At 45.7% G+C, this 25,235-nt stretch overlaps 1 protein-coding gene across 1 annotated transcript in view; it reads left to right on the top strand.

Annotated features, from left to right (window-relative positions):
* Positions 1-25,235, top strand: part of LOC310867596 (sodium channel protein type 3 subunit alpha-like) — a gene marked incomplete at both ends in the record, with an annotated part of 191,259 nt that overhangs the window by 45,863 nt on the left and 120,161 nt on the right. The window contains 4 exons of the mRNA XM_083777711.1: positions 2,930-3,071; positions 8,040-8,237; positions 9,602-9,769; positions 11,594-11,839. Of these exons, the coding sequence (XP_083633837.1) occupies positions 2,930-3,071; positions 8,040-8,237; positions 9,602-9,769; positions 11,594-11,839 (754 nt within the window). The remainder of the gene's footprint in view (positions 1-2,929; positions 3,072-8,039; positions 8,238-9,601; positions 9,770-11,593; positions 11,840-25,235) is intronic.

Raw genomic sequence — 25,235 nt, 5'->3', positions numbered from 1 at the left:
TTTTCATTGGTTCACACCACAGTGGTGCAGACTATAGGATGTTTTCATTGGTTCACACCAGAGTGGTGCAGACTATAGGATGTTTTCATTGGTTCACACCAGAGTGGTGCAGACTATAGGATGTTTTCATTGGTTCACACCACAGTGGTGCAGACTATAGGATGTTTTCATTGGTTCACACCACAGTGGTGCAGACTATAGGATGTTTTCATTGGTTCACACCAGAGTGGTGCAGACTATAGGTTGTTTTAATTTGTTCACACCAGAGTGGTGCCATTGAGGGGTCAGAAAACACGTTGGAGTTTTAAATACTTTGTTTTCGATGAGAGCGGTGCAGATATTAGCAATTTTAGGCACTATAATAATAATAATAATAATAATCTTTATTGTCCCAAAGGATATTTGTCTTCACAATCTGTTCAACAGTTCAACACCCACATCAAAAACAACACAGAGCACATAACACCAAGACAGTACAAAAAACAAAACATGAGTGGGTGTGGGTGTAGGAAGTCAGATGATTTTGGAAGCAATACGGGTGATACTGAAAAGTTTGTTCCTGTTAGGCGTGGACAGTATGGTGTAGAAACATGCAGAACAGTACAACAGAACGGGTTGAATAATGCTTTTGTACAATAATAGCAGAAGATGAGGAGCAACAGATAGTCATCTTAATTTACGGATTACATGGAGTCTTTGCTGAAAGCGTGACTGGATAGATGTAATGTGTTGATCAAACCTAAGTCTATTGTCCAGTGTGAGTCCAAGATATGTGAAGCTGTCTACCTGTTCTATTGTTTTACCATTAATGAGGAGTGGGTTAAGTCCAGTGTGGGTTGTTGTTTCAAAGACCAGTTTTTTTGTTTTGACCACATTCAACTCTAGATAGTTGTCAGTACACCACTGTGTGAAATGAGAAATGGTATTCTGATAGACCGTAATAGAGTTATTGTCATGGAGCAGTCCGAGAATGGCAGTGTCATCAGAGTATTTAAAGTATGTGATGTTAGTGGGTGAGGGGCTAATACAGTCATTTGTGTACAGAGTGTATAGGAAGGGGCTGAGGACACAGCCTTGAGGGGCCCCTGTGTTGGTGATGGCAGTTGATGAAAATGATGTACCTACTTTAACTAGACTGTGTAACCCTAAGGTATATACAGGGGGATTGTTCCTTTAACTGTGTTGGCGGGCTGAGGCTGGGACGAGGAGTATTATGGGATATCTTGTGTTTACTTTGTGTTCTGGTGTGCAGGGAAGCGGTCGCATTATTGAGAGGAAGAGAGATATTACTTTGTTTGTTCACTCCGGAGATTGGATACAGAATTAGAACCCTGGCTGATCACGTTTGTCCTTTTGAATTATTATTTTGTTTATTAAATCACCAGTTATGCAACATGGACTCCTTTTCCTTGACAGTATAGCAAGAAAGTATAAGGATTATTCCGGAGAGGAGAGACACGGTGGTTATAACTGGTGCCCGGGTGTAGAACACTAGTCGGTGACGATGGAAGTTGGAGATCCATGCCCCACCCGGCTATGCGATACCCGTTGTACCCGTGTCATAGTACCCGTTGTACCCGTGTCATAGTACCCGTTGTACCCGTGTCATAGTACCCGTTGTACCCGTGTCATAGTACCCGTTGTACCCGTGTCATAGGACCCGTTGTACCCGTGTCATAGTACCCGTTGTACCCGTGTCATAGTACCCGTTGTACCCGTGTCAGAGTACCCGTTGTACCCGTGTCAGAGTACCCGTTGTACCCGTGTCATAGTACCCGTTGTACCCGTGTCATAGTACCCGTTGTACCCGTGTCATAGTACCCGTTGTACCCGTGTCAGAGTACCCGTTGTACCCGTGTCATAGTACCCGTTGTACCCGTGTCAGAGTACCCGTTCCACCCATCTGTCTGTGTCCCACATTTTTGTGCTCACATTTTTTGTTCACAGTTTTTGCTCAAATCTTTTTTCCGTGCGTGCGTGCGTGCGTGCGCGCGCGCGTGCGTGCGTGTGCGTGCAACCTGTTTTCCAGCAGATGTTCATGCGGATAGTTGTAGTCTGCAGTGTATGTGAAAGTGATTTCTGACTTCTGTCTCTTGCCAACACTAATTGTCTCCACCAGGCCGAAGGCATGGGGGGAGAGTATGTTTTGCACTCCGTCCGTGTGTCCGTGTGTGTGTCCGTGAGCAGCTAATCTCGGTGTTAACCCGCTCGATGCCAAATTTTGCACACACACTCCTTGGATGCCAACGATGAACCTCTGCCCCAAACTTTCCAGAACGGCCTGTTATAGCGCCACCAGGAGGCCGCTTTGTGCAAAACAAGTTTTTGCACAGTACACCTACAGATTTTGTCCAAACATCACGCAAATTGGTACACAGTCTCTCTAGAGCCATTCAATGAAACCGGTCTTTCAGATTTCTCAGACTTCATCCTGATTGGTTAAGATTGGCTTCCAAAGTTCACAGGAATGCACAGTTTCAAACAAAATGCTGCAAATCATGAACACATCGCGTGATTTCCGTCAAATTGTGCACGCACATTCCCACTAGGCCGAGGAAGAAATGCCACATGAACAATTTCAACTCAGCCTCAAGGTGGCGCTATAACTGGCCGAAAAGTGTTTTTACCTCTAACTGCACGGATCTGTGGATAACTTTGTATGCCAACTCCCTAGAGGCCAAGGAAAAACCTTTGCCTGGAATTTTTCACATCTGCTCTTTATAGCGCCACCAGGAGGCCGACATATGTAAAACACATTTTCTATTATTACTCCTTCAGATTTTATCCCCAGAAGGGCACTTTTTCTAGTTTTTCTTTTTTTATCGCTCTGTCAATTGTGTATGCCATGCTACGTTTACGCTGATATTTGTGCATGTGTGCGTGTGTGCGTGTGCGTGTGTGTGTGTGCGTGCGTGTGTGTGTGTAACAGGCAGTGTCCAGACGGGTTTAACTGTTTGAAGGCGGGCCGTAACCCAAACTTCGGCTACACCAGCTTTGACACGTTCGGCTGGGCCTTCCTTTCTCTGTTCAGACTCATGACCCAGGACTACTGGGAGAACCTCTACCACCAGGTATAACTGTGCAATTTATTATTTGGTTTTGGCTTTTTATCTATTTTTTTCCCCCTCCCCAATTGGCTCTATGCACACAGAATAACTCTTCCTACTGTAGCCTCGGCCAGGAGGCGAACCCGGGACCTCGTATCAACAAGCCGCGTACGTTAACAATCGGCTAAAGAGCCATATGGCCCGATAGGCAAGTAGTAACGCAGCCACATATAGCCTACAGTGGTCGTTCCCGTCCCCTTACCCCACCTGGAAGCGCGTCCACGCTCGCCGGCCAGGAGCTATGCTCGACCTCCACCTCCCAGGCAGGGTACGTGCTGTCGAGTATGCTCAACGGTGCTAGTCTGTGCCGCCCGGGATACAGAACCCATGCACACTGCTGCCACCAGTGTAGCGCCGGCCCGGGAGGCGAACCCGGGACCTCGTATCAACATGCCGCGTACGTTACCCATCGGCTAAAGAGGCATGGCCCGATAGGCAAGTATAGTGACGCAGCCACCTATATAGCCTATACGCTACTTCCGGTCCACTTCCCTACTTCCTTCACAGGTGTTACCGATGATGCTAATTAAGGCTCTGTTCCATTTAGCGTGCAGTGGTTCTAATTTAAAATCAAACGTAATTTTACTGTGAGAGCGTAACAAAGGAACCAAATGGACCTGTTAGGGGTACAGAAATGTAAAGGTCCATTTGGACACCTGATGCCTGGTGGTCCCTGACGTTTGAAACCGCATTATAATCAGATTGTAGCCAAATCCAGGACACATGCACAAACTGTAGCTGCCCCTGAACAAAGTGGTGTCGTTAGTCATGCATGGTGATGGTTTGTGTTGTGTGAGACGTCGGTGAGCTCTGAACTCAGCCTATATAAAGTGTGAAACAACTGTTCTTTTCTTTAGGATTTCAGAAAGATTGAGTGGAAATCTAGGCTGCAGAACATCTACACTCAATCCACGGTCCTTGTATAGCAGATTTTCAGATAAATAACTACAGCTCCCGTAAGGTATGAGGTCTCCCCAGACTCAGGTGAGCTTTACCGAACCTCCGTATGGCTCGATGTCTCAGGTCCACCTTCATGAATACGCAAAGAGGAGCCACAATGAGCTGGACTGCCAAATGCATTGCAACGGCCAGATCCCCGCCGCCGCCTGTCGGACGAAGAACAGCTCTCTAGACGGCCAGAAACAAGAAGACACGAACCAACCAAGATTGCGTCGTCGTCAACAGCGTACCGAGACTGTTGTGACTCAGCCAGGAGAAGTGAAGACTGATCGGACAACCTGCACCAGAAGGAAACCCCACGCCTGTAAACATTGTGACAAAAGCTTTGGTTATTTGAGTACCCTGAAGACACACCTGCGTATTCACACCGGAGAAAAACCTTTCCACTGTAAACAATGTGTCAAGAGTTTCAATAATTTGAGTAACCTGAATAAACACCAGCGTGTCCACACTGGAGAAAAACCTTTCCACTGTAAACAATGTGACAAGAGTTTCGGTTTTTTGAGTACCCTGAAGAAACACCTGCGTGTCCACACTGGAGAAAAACCTTTCCATTGTAAACAATGTGACAAGAGTTTCAGTGACGTATGTGGCTTGAAGACACCTGCATCTTCACACGGGAGAAAAACCTTTCCACTGTAAACAATGTGACAAGAGTTTCAGTCGACTAGATGCTTTGCAAATACATCAGCGTGTCCACACCGGATTAAAACCTTACTACTGTAAACAATGTGACAAGAGTTTCAGGAGTTCAAGTAACCTGAAGAAACACCAGCGTATCCACACAGGAGAAAGACCTTACTACTGTAAACAATGTGACAAGAGTTTCAGTTTCGTATGTGGCTTGAAGACACACCTGCGTCTTCACACGGGATTAAAACCTTACTACTGTAAACAATGTGACAAGAGTTTCAGGAGTTCAAGTAACCTGAAGAAACACCAGTGTATCCACACAGGAGAAAGACCTTACCACTGTAAACAATGTGACAAGAGTTTCAGTTTCGTATGTGGCTTGAAGACACACCAGCTTACCCACACGGGAGACAAACCCTATACCACTGTAAACAGTGTAACAAGAGTTTCAACCAGATAGGTGACTTGAAGACACACCAGCTTATCCACACTGGAGAAAAACCCTAACAATGTAAACAATGTGACAAGAGTGTCAGTCGTGCACAGAGATACCCACCCCCCTGGCAGCCAGTGGTGCATTTCTTTTTTTTTAAGGACAATTTAAAAAAGGTAAATAAAAAGTGAAGTGAGTCAGACACACACCGCAGGTACCAGCCACTGAACTCTGCGTGTGTATTCAACTTGGCAAAAATAAACATGGTTATCTGTACATTCCAGAAGCGCCGTGACCTCTTCCACAACAACAGCAACATCAGGCTCCAGGCCGCCTGACCCCAGTCACCCCATGCAGCCACCAGCAGCAGCAGCACAAGCACAAGCAAGTCAAACACGTACAATTTGTCACACACGTTACCACTGTGAAATGTGTTCTCCACATTTGACCCATCTGGGCCCCGGGCCCCCAAGAGAGCAGCAGCCGCCGCCGCCGGGAGAACAAGCAACCGTGTCCGGGCAGTTCGGACCCAACAACCCCTCCTATGCCCAGCCTTGTCTGTTTGTGTGTACCCCATAGCGATGATTTGATTGGCTGAGCACCCCACAGCGACGTTTTGATTCGCTCAAGCAAAGTACGTATTGAGGATGATTCAGTCCCAGTAAGGGTTCCATTTGTACATTCTCAGAGTTTCCAGTGAGCCAACACGCACCAATAGGAGCGCCGTGACTCTGTTTGACCAGAATGGAACAGAGCCTTCATTAGTGTCATTAGAACTCCTTTGCTGCCTCTAGTGTTAGCATGCTGGTACTGCCCCAGGGGCCGCCCGTCCAGGCCCACTCTATGGAGCTTGTTGTCCTTCCGGGTTAAACAGGAAGGTGGGGGCCTCCGGAAGTGGAACGACACAACACAACACAGCCTTTAGCTAGCAGAACAACCAGCTAAATTTTTTCAGCGACGCGATACAAAATCACAAATGATTTACGATCGGCGGGTGCGCGGCGGCGCACCTTGGACAGCTCTCTAACCTTTAGAGATACGGCGCTTTGAAAATCGGGATGTAATGGAGGCACAACGGAGCTGGATTTAGAAATCGCATCGCTGGTGGTGTCGGAGGAGGGCTATACGACCCAGAGCAATGCTAAAAGGTAAACAAACGGTCTGTGCGGATTAAACGGTTGTCTACGCTTATTAGTGTAGTTGGCATGAATAGGTCCCAATAGCCTATAACTACATATATAAGCGTAGATGGCAAGGATGGCAAAGGAATTAACACTGACCCTGTTTGACCAGAATGGAACAGAGCCTTCATTAGTATCAGCAGTAGCCTCGGTACCCAGGATTTCATTGTCGTCGGCGCAAAAAATAAAAGCCTGGGGAATCGCATTGGCCGCTCTGGTCTAGAACTTAGACTATATATTAATAGAGACGGCATCGGATTTCTCCTCCCATCCACTTGCATTAAGTTGCTCAAAAGAGGCGATTTCACTCCTCCTTCCGGGTAGGAACAGAGTGCATTCTGGGATGGATTGGGCCAAATCGTGAACGCGCTGGCCGTTGACTATCATTGCACGCCTTCACGTATGAAACAGCGTTGACATGTCATTGCCCCAATAACATGAACGTGCGCAATGATAGTCAACGGACCAGCGCTGGTCCCGGGCTGCAATACCAAATTCGGCCACTATGTCCATTTTGCCTCCGGGTGCCGTCTCTATTCGTCATAAGGCCTAGAAGTGGGAGTCAACCCTTCCGGGTGGGCGTCACTCCAAATGATGTGACGTAACGCTGCACTAGGGGGAGAGAAGGGGCCGGGGCTGACGGACAGATCGGTGTACCAATCGGTGTGAGAATCGCATGCGCGACCTGCCCCTCTAGACCAGAGACCTAACACGTTAGCTCAGGCTAGTATCAGCAGTAACCCCTGTGAAGGAAGTAGGGAAGGGGTCCGAGTTCTTTCCAAAATGGTGTGTAGTGTGTGCATATAGAGCCCATTTAGTCATTATGCCAATTAATTCCTCCCCACAAATATGTGTGTGTGTTGTCACTGCTGTCGTATATACTGACTCACCTGCCAGTGAGGAGCCCCCACCGGGAGGACATTCGTCCTACTCCTCCCGACCAACACTCGGCGCTCACAGGCTCCGCTCCCAGCCTGTATAGGAGTATGTGCGGTATATAAATCGGACTGCGCCACAGCCCTGCCAAGATACATTTCAGTCGACTAAATCAACAGTTGATTTAGTCGACTGAAATCATGTGATATTTAGTCAACTTAAACTATACTATGACTTTACTATGACTAAAACTGCTGGAGTGAAACGACAGCAACATTAGCTGTCAAAAAGTAGAAATTGCCTAATAAGTAGAAGACAAAGTAAAAAAAAACAATTTAGAATGCCATATTAAAGGCATGTAGAATCCTAGATCTGTGTGTCGCACGCACGCACGCACACAGACAACCCCCCCCCCCCCTCAATGATTAGAGAGAACACTACGGAGCACAGAACGGGTTTGACACTCGTACGGCCCAATCAATCAACTCAGTGCACATTTCCCTTTGAAGTTCAAAGTGATCAATTAAGAGCTCCTGCAACCCCCCCCCACCCCCCCTTCCACACACACACACACACACACACACACACACACACACACACACACACACACACACACACACACACACACACACACACACACACAGTGGAACGTCAACATAAACAGTGGAATAAAACCAGAATACAGCCAGAGGGATGTATAGGAAAACACCACAGCATAATTATATAGTGGCTGATAGAGGGCTGGGGGGGAAGCAAAATATACAAATATATAGGCTACATATTTTAAATTTGGGCCAGTTACCCATCGTGCCTTCAAAGTAAGATAATAAAAAAGGGTATTTTGTCCAGACGTTGCGGTCTGCAGGTAAGACCTACATGGTGTTCTTCGTGGTGGTCATCTTCCTGGGGTCCTTCTACTTGGTCAACCTCATCCTAGCGGTGGTGGCCATGGCGTATGAGGAACAGAACCAGGCCACCATCGCTGAGGCCTGGCAGAAAGAGAAGGAGTTCCAGCTGGCCGTGGAGAGACTGAAGAAAGAACAACAGGTAGATATACCTCCAATATGAATGCTGAACTAACTTACAAACTAGCTAACTAGCTAATTAGCTAACAAACTAACAAACTAACTAATTACAACTAACAACCAAACTCACTCACTCACTCAGGCCTCATTCACACGTATCAAACACCATCAAACTTAATTTTGGTATTTTGTTTGTTTTTTTAGGCCTCACACACGCAAGACACACTTTGTGTCCTGTGTGTCATGGCTGCCTCAATGCATTTCCCAATGGGAGTCACATGGTTTGAAGACACAAACTTTTTGCATGGGGGGAGGGCAGAAGACAACCATGCAACAAGGCTGTGTCCAGGGGCAAAAGGACCTGGCAATGGGCCCCAGTGCAAATACTATGTTTAGGCCCCTAAAATATTGTGGGTACAGTTACAGTTCAAATGCGTCTTTGAACTGTACCTAAGCGATCTGGTAGTAAAATATTCAATCAATGCGCATGTTTCACTTTCAATCAATCTGTATGTGTACAGGGATACACATACACCAAATGACTTTGGACAGATGGAAAAAACTTTAGTTAAACTTGCAGAGTGACAGATTACTTTACCTGCCTCCAATCATGTATTAATACTAGCGATGTGCAATAGGCCTGTAGAGATTTGGGCCGATATCCAATTACTGATTATTGTCATCATGGTCTGATTGATCGATAATGTTTCTGGACTGCAGATGTAGAATTATAATAGAGTGCATACTGATTTATTAGGCCAACTGATGCACGCAGTTCAAACTTTTTAATCATATTTGTTTTCTTCTTTTCTTTTTTTTTCTTTACCTTTTTTGTACATTTTGAAAGCGTCCGCAGAAAACACTGATTGAATGTGCAGCCTTCATCATTTTACACAAAAGGCTTTTTTCCATCGCCACTCAAACATATGAATATTACACAATGAAAATACCTGCAAATGCAGACAGTTCAATACAATATTACATTCTTATAGCTGACATTGCGGATTAATCATGCATGATAAATACTAAACCAGAACTAGCTAACTGATCACTCAACTATGAAATAATAACACTTGACTTTTACTGGCTGGCTGACTGACTGACTGACTGACTGGCTGGCTGGCTGGCTGGCTGGCTGGCTGGCTGGCTGGCTGGCTGGCTGGCTGGCTGGCTGGCCGGCCGGCCGGCTGGCTGGCTGACTGACTGACTGACTGGTCAGATAGCTTTCAACTAAATATCACATTAACCATTTCAACTAAATCTCCACTAACCATTTCAACTAAAACTCACATTAAACCATTTAGCTATAGGAGGTCAAGTATATAATTATGTGCATAGTTGTACGAGTCTGTGTAAGAACATTAACAGTGTCTCCGCCCCTCCCAGACAGCGGTGCAGAAGCCCGTGGACACAGACTCCACCCTCTCTCCAGACATGTCTCCGTTCTGCCCGCCCTCCATCAAGGAGGAGGGGCGGAGGCGGAGCCAAGCGCTGATGGTCGAGGTAGTCAACCAATCAGACGAGAACCTGCTGCGGGTGGGGGAGGGGGGGAAGGTGAGGACAGAGGAGACAAGGAAAGGACGGGCCCGAGGACACTTGTCTCCTCAGACCCGACCAGCCCAATATATGCTTCACTGCGTGACGAAGTATACATTAGGCCTTACAGAGTTGTCTCCTGTGCCTCACCTATGCTGTCTCCCTCAGCTGTCCTACTGTCTGTCTCTCCTACACTGTCTCTGTCTCTCCTACACTGTCTCTGTCTCTCCTACACTGTCTGTCTCTCCTACACTGTCTCTGTCTCTCCTACACTGTCTCTGTCTCTCCTAAATGGTAAATGGTAAATGGTGCATTTATATAGCGCCTTTATCCAAGGCGCTTCACATAGATTGTGCATTACATTCACCCATTCATACACCGATTGCGGCGGAAGCCATGCAAGGTACCAACCAGCACATCGGGAGCAATTTGGGGTTCAGAGTCTTGCCCAAGGACACTTCGACATGTAGACAGGAGGAGCCGGGATTCGAACCGCCGACCCATGGATCATTGGACGACCTGCTCTACCTCCTGAGCCACAGCCGCCCACTGTCTCTGTCTCTCCTACACTGTCTCTGTCTCTTCTACGCTGTCTGTCTCTCCTACGCTGTCTGTCTCTCCTACACTGTCTCTGTCTCTCCTACACTGTCTCTGTCTCTCCTACACTGTCTCTGTCTCTCCTACACTGTCTCTGTCTCTCCTACGCTGTCTGTCTCTCCTACACTGTCTCTGTCTCTCCTACGCTGTCTGTCTCTCCTACGCTGTCTCTCTCTGAGCTGTCCTACTGTCTGTCTCTCCTACACTGTCTCCCTCTCAGCTGTCCTGTTGTCTGTCTCTCCTACGCTGTCTCCCTCTGAGCTGTCCTACTGTCTGTCTCTCCTATACTGTCTCCCTCTCAGCTGTCCTGCTGTCTGTCTCTCCTACGCTGTCTCTCTCTGATCTGTCTTACTTTCTGTGTCTCCTACACTGTCTGTCTCTCAGCTGTCCTATACTGTCTGTCTCTCCTACACTGTCTCCCTCTCAGCTGTCCTACTGTCTGTCTCTCCTACACTGTCTCCCTCTGAGCTGTCCTACTGTCTGTCTTTCCTACACTGTCTCCCTCTCAGCTGTCCTACTGTCTGTCTCCTACGCTGTCTCCCTCTCAGCTGTCCTACTGGCTGTCTTCTACGCTGTCTCCCTCTCAGCTGTCCTACTGTCTGTGTCTCCTACACTGTCTCCCTCTCAGCTGTCCTACTTACTGTCTCTCCTACACTGTCTCCCTCTCAGCTGTCCTGCTGTCTGTCTCTCCTACACTGTCTCCCTCTGAGCTGTCCTACTGTCTGTCTTTCCTACACTGTCTCCCTCTCAGCTGTCCTATACTGTCTGTCTCTCCTACACTGTCTCCCTCTCAGCTGTCCTACTTACTGTCTCTCCTACACTGTCTCCCTCTTAGCTGTCCTACTGTCTGTCTCTCCTACACTGTCTCCCTCTCAGCTGTCCTGCTGTCTGTCTCTCCTACGCTGTCTCCCTCTCAGCTGTCATGCTGTCTGTCTCTCCTACACTGTCTCCCTCTCAGCTGTCCTGTTGTCTGTCTCTCCTACACTGTCTCCCTCTCAGCTGTCCTGTTGTCTGTCTCTCCTACACTGTCTCCCTCTCAGCTGTCCTATACTGTCTGTCTCTCCTACACTGTCTCCCTCTCAGCTGTCCTATACTGTCTTTCTCTCCTACACTGTCTCCCTCTCAGCTGTCCTATACTTTCTTTCTCTCCTACACTGTCTCCGTCTAATATTTGAGAACAAAGGACAGAAAACAAATGCTTTTTTTAGGAGTATGATGTCACTCTCCTCTCCTCTCCACACCCAGTCCATCCTCCCCTTCCTGTCCAGGTCGGTGTCGGTGCGCACGCGGCGGAGCAGCCAGGTGTCGTCCATCTTCAACTTCCGTCTGCACCGCTCTCGGAGCCGCGGCTCCGAGGGCGACATGGCGGACGACGAGTTCAGCGTGCCCGGGGACGTGGTGGTGGAGGCGGGCTCCCTGGGCCCCCCGCCCATTAACCCCTGGAACCCCCGCAGGCCCAGCACCTACAGCACCAACAGCCGCGGCTCCCAGGTACACTACACTACACAGCCCATAGGGGCATTTGGCTTGTGAATAGGGTATACTGTACATTAAGCCCCCAGTAAGGCTATCCAACGTTGAAGCTGCCACTACCTACTGGTGAAAAGTGGAACTGCAGCACTTTCATGGAGGTGGACGGACGTTCATGACGTCATGTGCGTATAACATGTCCTGGACCTCAAATTTGAGGTCTAGGCTAGGCTAAACTTCCACTCGCTCGAGCCATTGAGTTATACTTGTTAACTTCCGGCAGTCTTCCAGGTGCTTCAAATTGCCACTGAGCAACTTCCACTGAGGCCTACACACTTATTTTTTTCTGTTATTTTTTCACCTAAACGTCATCAGTGATGTTCATTGCAATGCCATTGCAATGCCATTGGTCATGATATTTGCATATAAATACCCCCCACAGAGGCTGAAATTCACACAAATTAAAAAATTCTGGATTGACCTTTAACCCTAATAAAAGTAAGTAAAATAATTGTAATATATGTTTTTTTGTGATCATTAGAATGTCTAGAACATGTTTTATTAATTATTGTGAAAGATATCCCCCAAATGTAAATGATTCATTATTCAATTTATTATATTATTATAATTATTATAAACTAGTCCTTACCCGTTGTATGGACTATTGCCCCCCATAAATATATTGAATTGCTCTTCATTTTAACTTGTATAATATATGTGTGTTTTTTTTGTGAATAAAAACAGCACTATAACATGACAGTATTTGTATAAATGCATGGTAGGGAAATGTTTTCATGGCAAGGACTGTAAAATGTACACTTATTAGCCCACAGACCCCCATTTGAAAAGTATGAAAGACCCCAGTTTGACATGCAGCACAGAAAGTATGGGCTGTCGCACAGGTATTCCCAAATGTACAGTGTGGGTAATGTGATGTAATATCATATTATTGATATATGTATTTTGAGGAAGAATTGCTTTAATATAGACTTGTTCACTGGAAATGGAAAAACAGTACATCATAGTCATACATAGAACTGAACAGTCTTTGTCATGTTAGTAGTGTAGTAATTGCATTTATGTATGTATATACCGGTAGTTTCATGGACAAATGTGGTTATTATGTATGTGGCTTGGCCCAGTGAAAGGGGAAATGTCCAGCAGTTCAGTTTGATGGTCAATGTGTTAATATTTCTTTGTATACAACATTGTTCATTTCGGTACGTTTGGTGTTGTCCTCATTGATTAGCAAGATTCGGAGTTGCTGGGGGTTGCCAACTCAGCTTGCTGCCACTTAGAGTTGTCCATGTGAAAAGAAGTCTTTCACAGAGTATACACCCACTCGTGACAGTGACTGACCTTGTGACTTGTTGACAGTCATGGCAAAGCAAGGGCGTACAGGAAACTGTTTGCGGGTGAGTGTGAGGGGGAACATATTCTCAGAAGGTGAGAAAGGTATCCTAGGGATGAGTAGTTGGGCGCCGGCATGGACCCCAGTTACCAGCTCTGCTAGGAGAAGATGTGGGCGGACTTGCTTCAGGATGTAGCGTGAGCCATTGCAATGGCCATGTACTGTGTCAAAGTTTCGCAGTAGCATTATGATCATGCCGACCTTCAGTGACAGGCGATGTGGTGGCATGCCTGATGGACAAAGTGTGTTGAGGAATTCCACTGGGTACTGATGGTTGTCATGTTGTTCCACAGAATCCACACTGTGGAAGATGAATCATAGGCGGAGCTTGAACTTGACGCCAGGGCGACTGCTTGGCGAACGACGATTTTGAACCTTTTATTATTTTAGCGTTTTTGCAATGCCCTAACCCCTAAAAAAATAGTTATTTAGGTAGTACAGCAGCACACTACTACCTGCTGTACTAATGAACAACCTGCTGTACTAATGAAACCCCGTACTGCTGTGTGTGTGTGTGTGTGTGTGTGTGTGTGTGTGTGTGTGTGTGTGTGTGTGTGTGTGTGTGTGTGTGCGCGCGCACTACGGGGTTTCTTTTACCTTTATTTTATTATTTTAGCATTTTTTACAATGCCCTAACCCCTCATTTTTATTTATTTAGGTAGTACAGCAGCACACACACACACACACACACACACACACACACACACACGCACACACACACACAGTACGGGGGATCATACTCTTACTCTTAATCATTGACAAAGTGACAAAGATAAAGAAGGAAATACTAGAATAAAAAGACAAGTATATTGCTGCTCCACTAGACCACTTTACTGTACCAAACATGACCTACAAAAATAACAAAATACTGTACAACACTCTGCCAAGCACGCAGCCGTGCACACGTATGCATAAATACAGTATAGGCTGACAAAGGCTGTACAAACAAAAGTGTCTCACGAGTCACGACTCTCACCTAGTGGAGAAGCATGCGCCTTTTTTTGCGTCCATCATAAATGTCCACAATCTTCTCCGGTGACAGCTTTGCTGTTATATCATTCTCAATGTTCAGAATGGACAGAGAAGAAAACCTTTTATCTCCCATTGTTGATCGCAGCCAATTTCGGATCCTTCTCATGGCAGAGAAACTTCTCTCTGTGGTAGCAGATCCTATGGGTAGAGTGAGTGCCAACTGTAGCAACTTGTACAGATTTGGATAGCTGCCCTTTGTAACAGTCTTTTTAAGATGATCAAGTGAAACAACTGTGTCACAAGACGCCTTTACAAGATCCGCGGCTGTGGCTCTTTTTGTTTGTGCGGGGGGCAGGCGGGGCGGCTGCCTCTCTGCTGGAGCCCCCAGCGCCGGTGACTCTTCTACGGGGTCGGTAGCAGCGGTGGCGCCGGTGCTTTCACCCCCGGCCACCAGGGGGTGCAATGCAACCCCTGCACCCCCCCAAGCTCCGCCCTGGGAATTTGTGGGCAATGTATTGCTTGACTGTGTCCACTTCTGCATTGGTTGGGCAGAGGATTGCTCTCTCACAAAGCCACTGATGGTCGGTCATATTGTGAGCAAGGTTGTGAAATACCCAGTCGACCATTTCGTGCAGAGTTGATCCTGGCATGAGGAAGCGATCCATTATTGTGACTGTACATTCTCCCTTATCCTGAATAGTGGGGATGTTCCCCTCGCCCAGATCAAGCAGAAACTGGTGGAACAAAGTGTCATCTTCCATGCTCCCTGCTGTTGCATGTGTTATGCGCATGTTGTTGGTGAGTTTCATGGTTTGAACATGGTTCCAGAGAGGGGAACTCTTCAGGCATCGTGAAATGATCTGAGGTCGTGTGCCATGGGGAACGACTGGTAGGATCTGGCACCAGTCTCCACTGAAGATGGTGGTAATACCTGAGAGTGTAATAACAAAGTTGCTGCATTATAGACAATTATTATGGAAGTGATACTATATTGTGTTTCTTTTGTAGTTGTGTTTGTTTTGTAATGAAGATTGGCTGGCAAAGGTGTCGGCAGCTGTAATTGTTGTACATGAAAAGGCCACAATATAGTCATTCATGCTGTCAGAATGTACAGTAATAAAGTGTATACGTTTGAATGAAGTCTTACCTCCAAATGGTGAGTTAGGACAGTCCCTGAGTTTCCGGAATGTGCGGTCGGCAGCTTCAACAGCACAGCGATCCATCATGGACACCTCATCAATGACGAAGAGAGAGCACCGACGGATGAGCTCTGCTGTACTGGACGTAGTACCGATAGCACACATTGACTCCTCTGTGAGTACAATGGGACACTTGGTGCGGCTGTGAAAGGTGGTTCCTTTTGGAAGTAATGTTGCAGCAATTCCACTTGAGGCTGTTGCAAGGGCTACTTTTCCATCTGCACGCACAGATTGAAGGATGAAGGTAAGTGTGAAGGTCTTTCCAGTACCCCCACTTGCATCAAGTGCAATAAGCTTGCCAAGGTTGTTCTGAACACTTTCCAGGACACAATCTGCAACTGCTCTCTGTTCGTCATTTAGAAGGTGTTGTGTTGCATCAATGTAACGCTGCAGCTCAGGAACATTGTGTTGTGTCTGATGTCATGGGGTTCGGTTTGTCGAATGAGATCACGATTTGGCTGAGGGAGATTGAAGTTGATAGTGAGGTCATATCCATATCGTTCAAGATGCTGCTGAATCTCTAAAAGTACCTGGTTGAGTATGTTGTCATCTGGTTCGGTAAGGCCTGCATCATGTGTGAGGTCTTCTGAAATGGAATGGTTGTGTCTTTGCCAGAATTGAATGTGGTCTTTCCTTAGTACAAATATGAGTATGTGTGCGAAGATCTCACGTAGCTTAGGGCCAAATGCAACCAATGCTGCTTCTTCCATAACCATGTCTACTTCATGGTCATCCTCACAGATGCCTCGTGCAATGCAGGCAGCAGCGTATGTGTCATGCACAACTCCATTAACAGAGCGAAGGTCGTTGTATCAGGTTGGACCTTGAACACGGTAGAGCAACATCTGCATGAAGTACAGGTCAGTGTTGTGAGGAGTAAAGGCAAGTACAGGAACGCGCCCAATTGTGTCAGCCAGTTGGTCTTGGTTATGACCACCACTCCTTCTCTGTTTCCTGCGCTTGAACGTCTTGTTGGTGAAGGAGAAATGCTTGAAGACGTCTGGGTAAGTGATGTGTCTCTTATCAGGATTATCTTGCATTGCTGTGAAGTAGGCTGTGAGAGTTGTACGCGGTGGTCCGGAATCAATGAGGGCATGGGCATCTTCGTCATTGTTGAAGGTGATGAGTTGCTGTCCTTCCAAATGGATTGCCAATTGTTCAACAGGTGGATATTTCTTTTGGATAGGGAAGTCATAAATCCTCCAGAAAGCTTCAGAGGCAGTGATGTAACGTGCCACCTCATATTGTGTGATTTCATCATGGCGATCAACACTGACCATGCATTCGTCGGGACCTTTGTCAAAGTATTTGTAGAGATACTTGACTGCAGTGACAGAGCACACGACCTCAACATTGATATGAGCCTCATATCTGAGAGATAGGTATGGGTTAAATGCGCAGTGAAACGGAAATGGTGAACAACATGAAAATGGTGTTTCAACATGAAACACCGGTCTGAAGTTTCTGGACCAATCAGAGCGTCGCATCCCTTCAGGCGATGGGACGGTAGCTAGGGACGGTGGCTAATGCTATGCGCAACAGCGTGGTGTTGTTTGTTTATAAATCATATGGTCGGCCAGCACAACCAGTTTACTGTTATGTGGCTTATTTCTACCCTATAATGTTTTCAGATACATATTTTAGCGTGATGATTAAGTTGAAAGCGAGTAATACACTGTCTGGATGTTATCTGGAATGGAAATAAAAACGGATGATTCTGTAATCAATAGCAGCTGTGCTGGACGGAGGCGCAAATATGGGGTTATTAAACGGGTGAGCTTCATTGTTATTGGCTTTTATCGATGTGTATCTCTACACGTCATCACGCAGCACGTTTTCGTTTTAATAAATAAATAATGCAATCGTTTTTATGGACCTTTGATATAAAAACACACAGAAATAAGAATTTTCACATTTTTTTGGCATCCATTGTTATGTATGCCCATATAATGACCACGGATATGGTCTAAAAGTGTGAAAAACGTCTTTTTCATTTCACTGCACCTTTAAATGGAACAACCCACTGGTTGGTGATGAGGAATTGTATGCCACCCCTGCCAGTCTTCAAAAACGAACAGCCTGGTGCTCCATGTGTTTCTTCTCGACGCCTATATAAAGGGTAGTGTCTGTCCTGTATTATTTTGGGAATCCTTTTGTGCACTTGCCCTTGTCCATACAGGAAGAAGTCATGCATGTTCAGTGCACCACATGGTCCATGTATCATGTTGATTTATGCGGATACAATGCGGTCGATGTCAGCAGGGAGGCGAGGCTTGTCAGCAGGAAGCAGCGTGAACAGTCCGCGTTTTTGTGTTTCTTTGACTGTGACATATGCATCTACACGACCAAAGATTTGTTGGTTATATACGTCGTTGATCAGCGCGTTCCACTTCATGTGGAAGACCCGTGCAATGATGTCAGGGCGATCGTGAGGCTGTTGGCCTGGCAGAAGTGACTGGGTTATTTCCTTCCATTTTGGATTACAGGTCATAGTGATGAATAAATCCGGTTTTCCTTTTTCACGAACGATAGCCATTGCGTCTTGGAACTGGTGTGTATACCAGCGTGGTGATCCGTAGAGAGTAGAGGGTAGTATTGTGATCCTTCCTGGAAGGATGGCTTCATCAGATGCTATGGCATCTTGTACACATTTGTACTTTTCTGCTTTGAGTGTCTTCTGATTGTCGCGCATGAATTTTAGTCTCTGGCCCTCAATTTTTACTTGCTGATCACATACAAACTGTTGGGTCAGTTTCCCTGTGAGAAAAATAGTAAATGTAAGACAATGTCATGTTGTAAATGCAGGGCTTAGGGTGCAGGCAAATGCAAAATATGTGGAATGAGGGTATGTGAATGGAGGTATTGTACTGCGTAGTTGTAAGTGTGGAATTAGGTACATACATCTATGTGTTATGTGAAGTACCTGCACGGAGGAACAAATTGAAGTGAGTTGCTGGGTCACGTAGTTGAAGATGGTAGCGATAGAAGTCTGTGGCAGTGATCCCTTGTCGACGATCAGGTAGTCGTTCTTTGAGTGCGAGATGATAGCCATAGTTGCCTTCCGGGTAGAGCAGTACATAACTGAGGGGATCATAGAGTGGGTGAAGAGGGTGGATCCGCTTTGGCCCACCACTCCGAAGTTGTATCTGTACGTTGATGGGTCAAAACTGTTGGTTTTCTGTTGCTCCTGGAACAATGACAGCAATGTCTGTGCCACTTGGGAGGTTGACTGTACCTGTGTGGGGAGGGGGGAGAGTGTTGTGAAAAGTGTGTCTGGAATGAGTATAGTAGCTGTAGTAATGTGTGTCAAATGTTGTATTTGCGATATTGTGATCAAGGATGTGTAGTGTCATGTGGAGTGGTGTAGCGAATGTGACAGCGTTGTGAGTTACAAACCTGGGTGGATGTTCCGTGGAGCGTTGGCACTGAGGTTGATGTACATCTCTGTAGCAGGATTGTTAGCAGCAAGTTCTGCAGCTGTTTTAAACTGTTGTATGAGAGGGTTACAGTTGTGCAATGCCCCCTGTGCTTGTTCCAGTAGGTGTTCGTTGAGGTCTTGGTTCGAAGGGTGTGCTCTGCGGTTGCGCAGTTCATGTTGTGGATCATGCACATAGATTTGTGCAAAACAGGGTGTAGCAGAATCGGATTCAGGAAGTAGAGGGGCAATTGTATGATACATCTTGCCTTGAATACGCAGGGTTGGGTTGAAGCCACGTTCTTGTGGGGGTTGTGTCATTCCAATGGAGGCCATAGCCAGAGCGTTGTTGTACCTTCTGGCATCTCGCACAAAGTGCGGGTTTAGAAATAATTCTATGATGGTCTGTGGAGGTTTGGGAGGGATTGAACCTGGTTTGGGGCTGTCAGGGTTGTAACAGAGATCGACACGACCATTGGAACAGCAGAATCCTGGTCTCTCCTCTTTCCAACAATATGCGCCACATGCTGAGCACTTGGAGCATTGGAAAAGGCTGACTGTGCCGAGTGTGTGTGTGGCATCATGCAGATAGGCCGTGTTGGGACCCATGAAAAAGTGCTTAGAAAATGAGTTTCGTTCCCATGTCATGCGAACTACTCATTCAATGCATTCTTTCATAGATAATACCCTTCTAGACTTTGGGTTAAAAGTTCTACTCATAATATCCTGCAGTATTTTGTCACAAGCCATAAATGTATAACCAAAAAACGAAAATCTTGGGCTGCTGTTTTTGCTTGTAAAATGTGTTTTTGGCCACACAAAGTCTTTCTCAAATGTCAAATGCATATACTTAACATCTGAAACAAGTATTGGTGCCTTTAGTTTACTCATATGTGAATTTAGATTATGAAATGTAGCATATTTGTTAAAGAATATGCTTCAACTTAAGTGTTTGCCACACAGTACAATGAATCCTACACAGTAAATTGTGCCAAAAGCAAAAGAAAATCTATCCAAATGTTACCACGCCCCCTAAATTGGAATAATGCAAAGAAATGGACAAGACTAAAAATTAAAGTACTAGAGGTCAGAATTATTACAACATATGGTATGAAACATTTATGTATTTAGTTCCGCAAAGTGTCACAGCATCTGTCATTTGTACAACCAACCCCCCCCCCCCCCCCCCCACCCCCAAGGAAATATATGAAAATACAAAATAGCATACAAATGCATCACAATAAAACCTTCTGTTGGCTGTGTAAGTAGTCTGTGCTGTTTGCATTTATGCATTGCATTTAAATGGATGAAGGCAGTGTGGCAATTCTTTAACATCTTAATAATTGTTGAACAAAACAAGTAGTAGGCCATGGTAACATGTTGGGTTACTCATCCCTATCACTTTCATCAGAGTCATCATCCCATGTACCTCTTTCTTCTGTTTCTTTTGACACATTTTCACAGTCCTGGCAGTGACATAAATCAGTACAAGACAGTTTTGCAGACATACATGAACATCTTTCAGTCTCACATTTTCTTTTTTTACAATTACAGTGGACTACCTGCAACACACTATCGGGGCAGGATTTCTAGTCATCCATGTTACTGTTAACTTCCCATCCTCCATGCCCCAGCCATTGCCAATGGGTGAAGGAGCACACATCCTACTCAGAGAACGTCTCATCACTGCTGCTTGGTAGTTTGCCCTTTTGCAATGTTGGTGGAGAGCATCACTTGTTGGGGGAATGGACAGTTCTGGCAAAGCTGATGATGCCGTACAGAATGATTTGTACCTTGCATCCTGAAACAAGTTCTGTTCAATATCAGTCCTGCACTATACAGTGTCCTTGTGTGCTCTGTAGTTTGTCCAGATGTTTGTTCATTGTCACTTTCAGCTTGGCTTTCAGCTTGGCTTACCTCGGTTGACTCAGTTGTTGTCGTGTCTGATGGATAGCCTGTCTAACAGTGTATCTGCTGATAATGTTTCAACAAAAACCAGTTCGGAGATGTTGTAGCTGGGGGAAATCACGGGCCAACCGCCTTTTCAGTTTATCCTGCCTGCAAAATGAAAATATAGAAAAAGACGACCACAAATGTATAAATAAAGGGATTTTTTCACAATGAGAAACAAATTAATTTAAACATACTGTCATAGCCTTTCTTGTGAGCGAATAAATCAATAAAATTGAAACTTTTCAGTATGAAAGAGGTTCTTTTTTGTTTACTGAACTGTCAAGGACACAGTTACCTGTAGTCTGAAGCATCAATATCCTCATTCTTCTTAACAATGTCTATGAACTTCTTCCTTAGTTGGTTCATTTTCAGGATTTCTTGTTTATCGATAATCCTTTGACGGATGACTCGTTCGCAGAATATGTTGTAGCTGGCAGCAAAGGGTTGTTCATTTCTGAAAACACACACACACACACACACACACACACACAGACAGACAAAAAAATACTTAACATGTGCAAAGGTGTCTGCTGTCAACATTGTATCTAAAGACAGCCACAATACAGAGTATATATATAATATCACACATTTACGATTCAAAATGTGGGTGAAATTTGTTTTTGTATCTTCTATCCATTATATGTTTATTACAAGAAAAAAATAGGTGAAGGGGGGGGGGGGCAAGGAGATCAAGGCAATAAAATAAAATGCTCCCTCTCTCTCTGTACGTGTGTCAGTGTGCGTGTGTGTGTGTGTGTGTGTTGGGTGGGGGGCTGTAAATAAGAGTGACCTGCCCCCTTGACCTCCATGCATTCCTGGGTTAGGGTTAGCTAATAAAGTAGTAATTCAATCAGCAGTGTTTCAGTCTCTGTTCTGTAGATAAACACTTTTTTTATCAATGATAAGTAATATAATATAATAATATATAAATGCACTACATCACAAGACCACCGCCTTTCTATCTGCAAACCTCCTTACCCAAAAATACATGATATTCAACTAATTCAACAGAGTGATCCCACAAAGCCTTGGCCTCAAACACAGCACATCAAAGACCTCTGATTTAATGGGAAAATGATAGGTCTATATGTAAATACCGGTAGCACAGTTATCGTCATAATATGACAAATCAATATTTCACAGTCCAAAACTGGGATGCATGTTTTCCAGTCCAATGTTAACGTGTGTTGCAGATGGCTGGAAGGACATGGCCAGCAGAAGGGACGGGCAAACCTGTCCGAGACCGAAATTTATTTCGGGGGGTTTCAGACGTGACTGTCCGAGGCAGCGTTCTCCGTCTGTGTGCAGCGTTTCTCGGCCAAACACAATCGTCTTTTACAAATAAAGCGACGGTAACACGTGGCGTGAAACACAGCGTCCTCGTTAGAGTCCTTTGATTCCCTTTTACGCACTTTTCCCCGCTGTTTTGGTTTATTTTTCCCCTCTTGGCTGGTTGAACTGGTGGCCGCCATTGCTCTAATATTATTATGGGAAGGGAATAAAGCTGCTACGCGATTGGTCCACGTGACCAAAACCACACCACTCCCCTTGCACATATTATTACGCCTTGTAAGAAATAGTCCCGTGTTTGACCACTGATTATTAAAAAACTGCAGGGTGGCACGAGTATAACTTTTTTATTTGGACATTCTACCTATAAATCTCTTTTATGGAGAAAAAGTTGTGTAGTCCCCCTTCCGTGGGAACGGAACGGAACGAAAAGGGACTTCACAATACGGCCTAAGAGTCCCATCAAAGTATTGCATGTCATCAGGACATGCTGTGCGACGTCCTTGTTGCGTTGTTTGAGCCAACCTCTGAGAGTACAGTGCTGCGCGAGCAGCAGTACGTGCAGTAGTAGCAGCACGTCGACGGTGCTCATGTTGGGCAGGTGTTTCCGCTGTGCGAGCAGTAGCTTGTGCAGTAGTAGCAGCATGTCGACGCCGCCCATGTTTGGCAGGTGTTTTCGCTGTGCGAGCAGCAGCACGTGCAGTAGTAGCAGCACGTCGACGGTGCTCATGTTGGGCAGGTGTTTTCGCTGTGCGAGCAGCAGCACGTGCAGTAGTAGCAGCACGGCGACGCCGCCCATGTTGGCCAGGTGTTTCAGCTGCGCGAGCAGTAGCTCTTGAAGTAGCTTCAGCATGTAGACGGCGGTGACGTTCGGCAGGTGTTTCTGCTGCGCGAGCTTGTTGTTGTGCATTTGTCCTAGCATGCCTTTGAGTGTCAAGTGAAACAGTGTTTGTGGTTGTTGTGGGTTTTCTTTTCTTTTTTTGCTGAACTTGGTTTTCCGCTTTGGTATAGTTTGTGTATTTGGGGCACGGGGAGGAGCAGTAGCACTGGCGGTGGATGGGTTACGGTCGCCTTTGAAGTCAGCAGGTTCTAGAGAGAAAGAGAAAGTCATTGGATGGCGGCCTGAATTGTGGAAGAGTGAAGCAGACATGTGCACAGCAGTGTAAAGGACAGCACACGTTGGCTATGACAGACATAATGTGGATTGTAGGAAACACACAGACAACACACAGACAGAGTAAATAAATGTGTAGCATTCATGAGTTATTAATAGTGATGGAGAGAGTTGTGTGCATGATAGGACATATTTTGTGGTTATGTTGTGAATGAGTTTAGTAGCAAAAATGCAGTAGGCTACAGGGGAGAAGAGCAGTAGTTACCTGTGGCCAGAGGCCTTTCCAATGAGGGGGAGCGTGTCTTTGTGTGGTGCCTGTCCGCATGGTGCTGACCTGAGAAGGTAGTGGTGAAAGGGTAATATTGTTTTAGTATTAGTACTGTTAAAGTAAGTAAGTAAGTAAGTACTGTTAAACTGTATCTATCTGTCATCTGTGGAACAATTGTGCGTTAATAATGCTGCATTAAGGCAGTCAATGAAAATGTAGTTGTAGTAGATATAATGCTTGACACTGGTAATGGCAAGAGCAGTAGTTACCTGTGGCCAGAGGTGTTTCCAATGAGTGGCTGCGTGTCCTTCTCTGGAGCCTGTCATCATGTTGCTGAGCTGAGAAGGTGGGGATGAAATGTAAATATTGTGTTAATAGGATAGCATTCATGAGTTATTAATAATAGTGATCGAGAGAGTTGTGGGCATGATAGGACATATTTTGTGGTTATGTTGTGAATGAATTTAGTAGCAAAAATGCAGTACAGGGGAGAAGAGCAGTAGTTACCTGTGGCCAGAAGTGTTTCCAATGAGTGGCTGCGTGTCCTTCTCTGGGGCCTGTCATCGTGTTGCTGAGCTGAGAAGGTGGGGATGAAATGTAAATATTGTGTTAATAGGATAGCATTCATGAGTTATTAATAATAGTGATCGAGAGAGTTGTGGGCATGATAGGACATATTTTGTGGTTATGTTGTGAATGAATTTAGTAGCAAAAATGCAGTACAGGGGAGAAGAGCAGTAGTTACCTGTGGCCAGAAGTGTTTCCAATGAGTGGCTGCGTGTCCTTCTCTGGGGCCTGTCATCATGTTGCTGAGCTGAGAAGGTAGGGATGAAATGTAAATATTGTGTTATGAGAAGTAATGAGAACTTGTATATGTCATCTGTGGAAGGAAGGTAATATGATAAATGTAGTACGGTATATACAATTTGACTGGGAGAAGGAGAGTAGTTGCTGGAGGAGTGGCCAATGACACACGTGTCATTGTGCACGTGTAGCGCGTGCGAAATAGCACACACAACACAACAGTGTGCATGGGCACCACACAACGTGCGCAGAGTAAATTGTGAGTTAACGTAAGGGCAATGATGGAACCAGGCTCAAAAGGTGGGTTTGCTGACTACTGCGGAAGATTGGGAGTGGAGACACACACCCACCCACACACACACACACACACGGGGTGGGGTGGGGATTTTGTCCTGAGTGGAATACGCTTTGCAGTTAATGTACACGAGTAGTGCGTGCGTGAAGTAAATTGTGAGGTAACTTGTTCGATACACAGGCATGCAGGCAATGAGGCAACGTGAGATGGAATTTACCTGTTGCGTTAATGGCGGACTGGTTGTTGTTGTTGGCACGGGCAGCAGCGCGAGTGAGACGCTTACGCTTTGCATTGCAGCTCCCAGAAAGTGATGGTCGTTTTCTTCGTGGCATGTTGTTTGTTGTATGTAGTAATTGTGTCGATCGATGCGTAGGCTACTGTTACTAAGTTAGAGTGTTCGCCTCAATCGCCTGTCCGTGCAAAGGATAGCAGCCAGTGGGGGAGGGGCCTGAGGTGGTGTGGAGCAGATCAGCGAGTTTGGACATTAAGGGGGTATATAAAAAGGAAAGGTAACAAGACTACTCGCCCCGTTTCTGTTTTCCTCCCAGAATTTTCCCCAGTGAGGGGTGGGAGAGGCTGGACAGCAGACGGCTGGACTTTGAATTTCTCTAACTATAAACTTTCATGACAGCAGAACAGCCTAAGTACAAATATAATTTATGAAAAGCTACTACAGTGAAGTCTGTTCACAGAAGT

The sequence above is a fragment of the Protomyctophum parallelum genome (assembly GCF_964188405.1).
Source record: "Protomyctophum parallelum genome assembly, chromosome: 12".
NCBI classification, from domain to species: domain Eukaryota; kingdom Metazoa; phylum Chordata; class Actinopteri; order Myctophiformes; family Myctophidae; genus Protomyctophum; species Protomyctophum parallelum.
The sequence above is the reverse complement of the archived record's forward strand: the minus strand, read 5'-3'. Positions and strand labels throughout refer to the sequence as shown.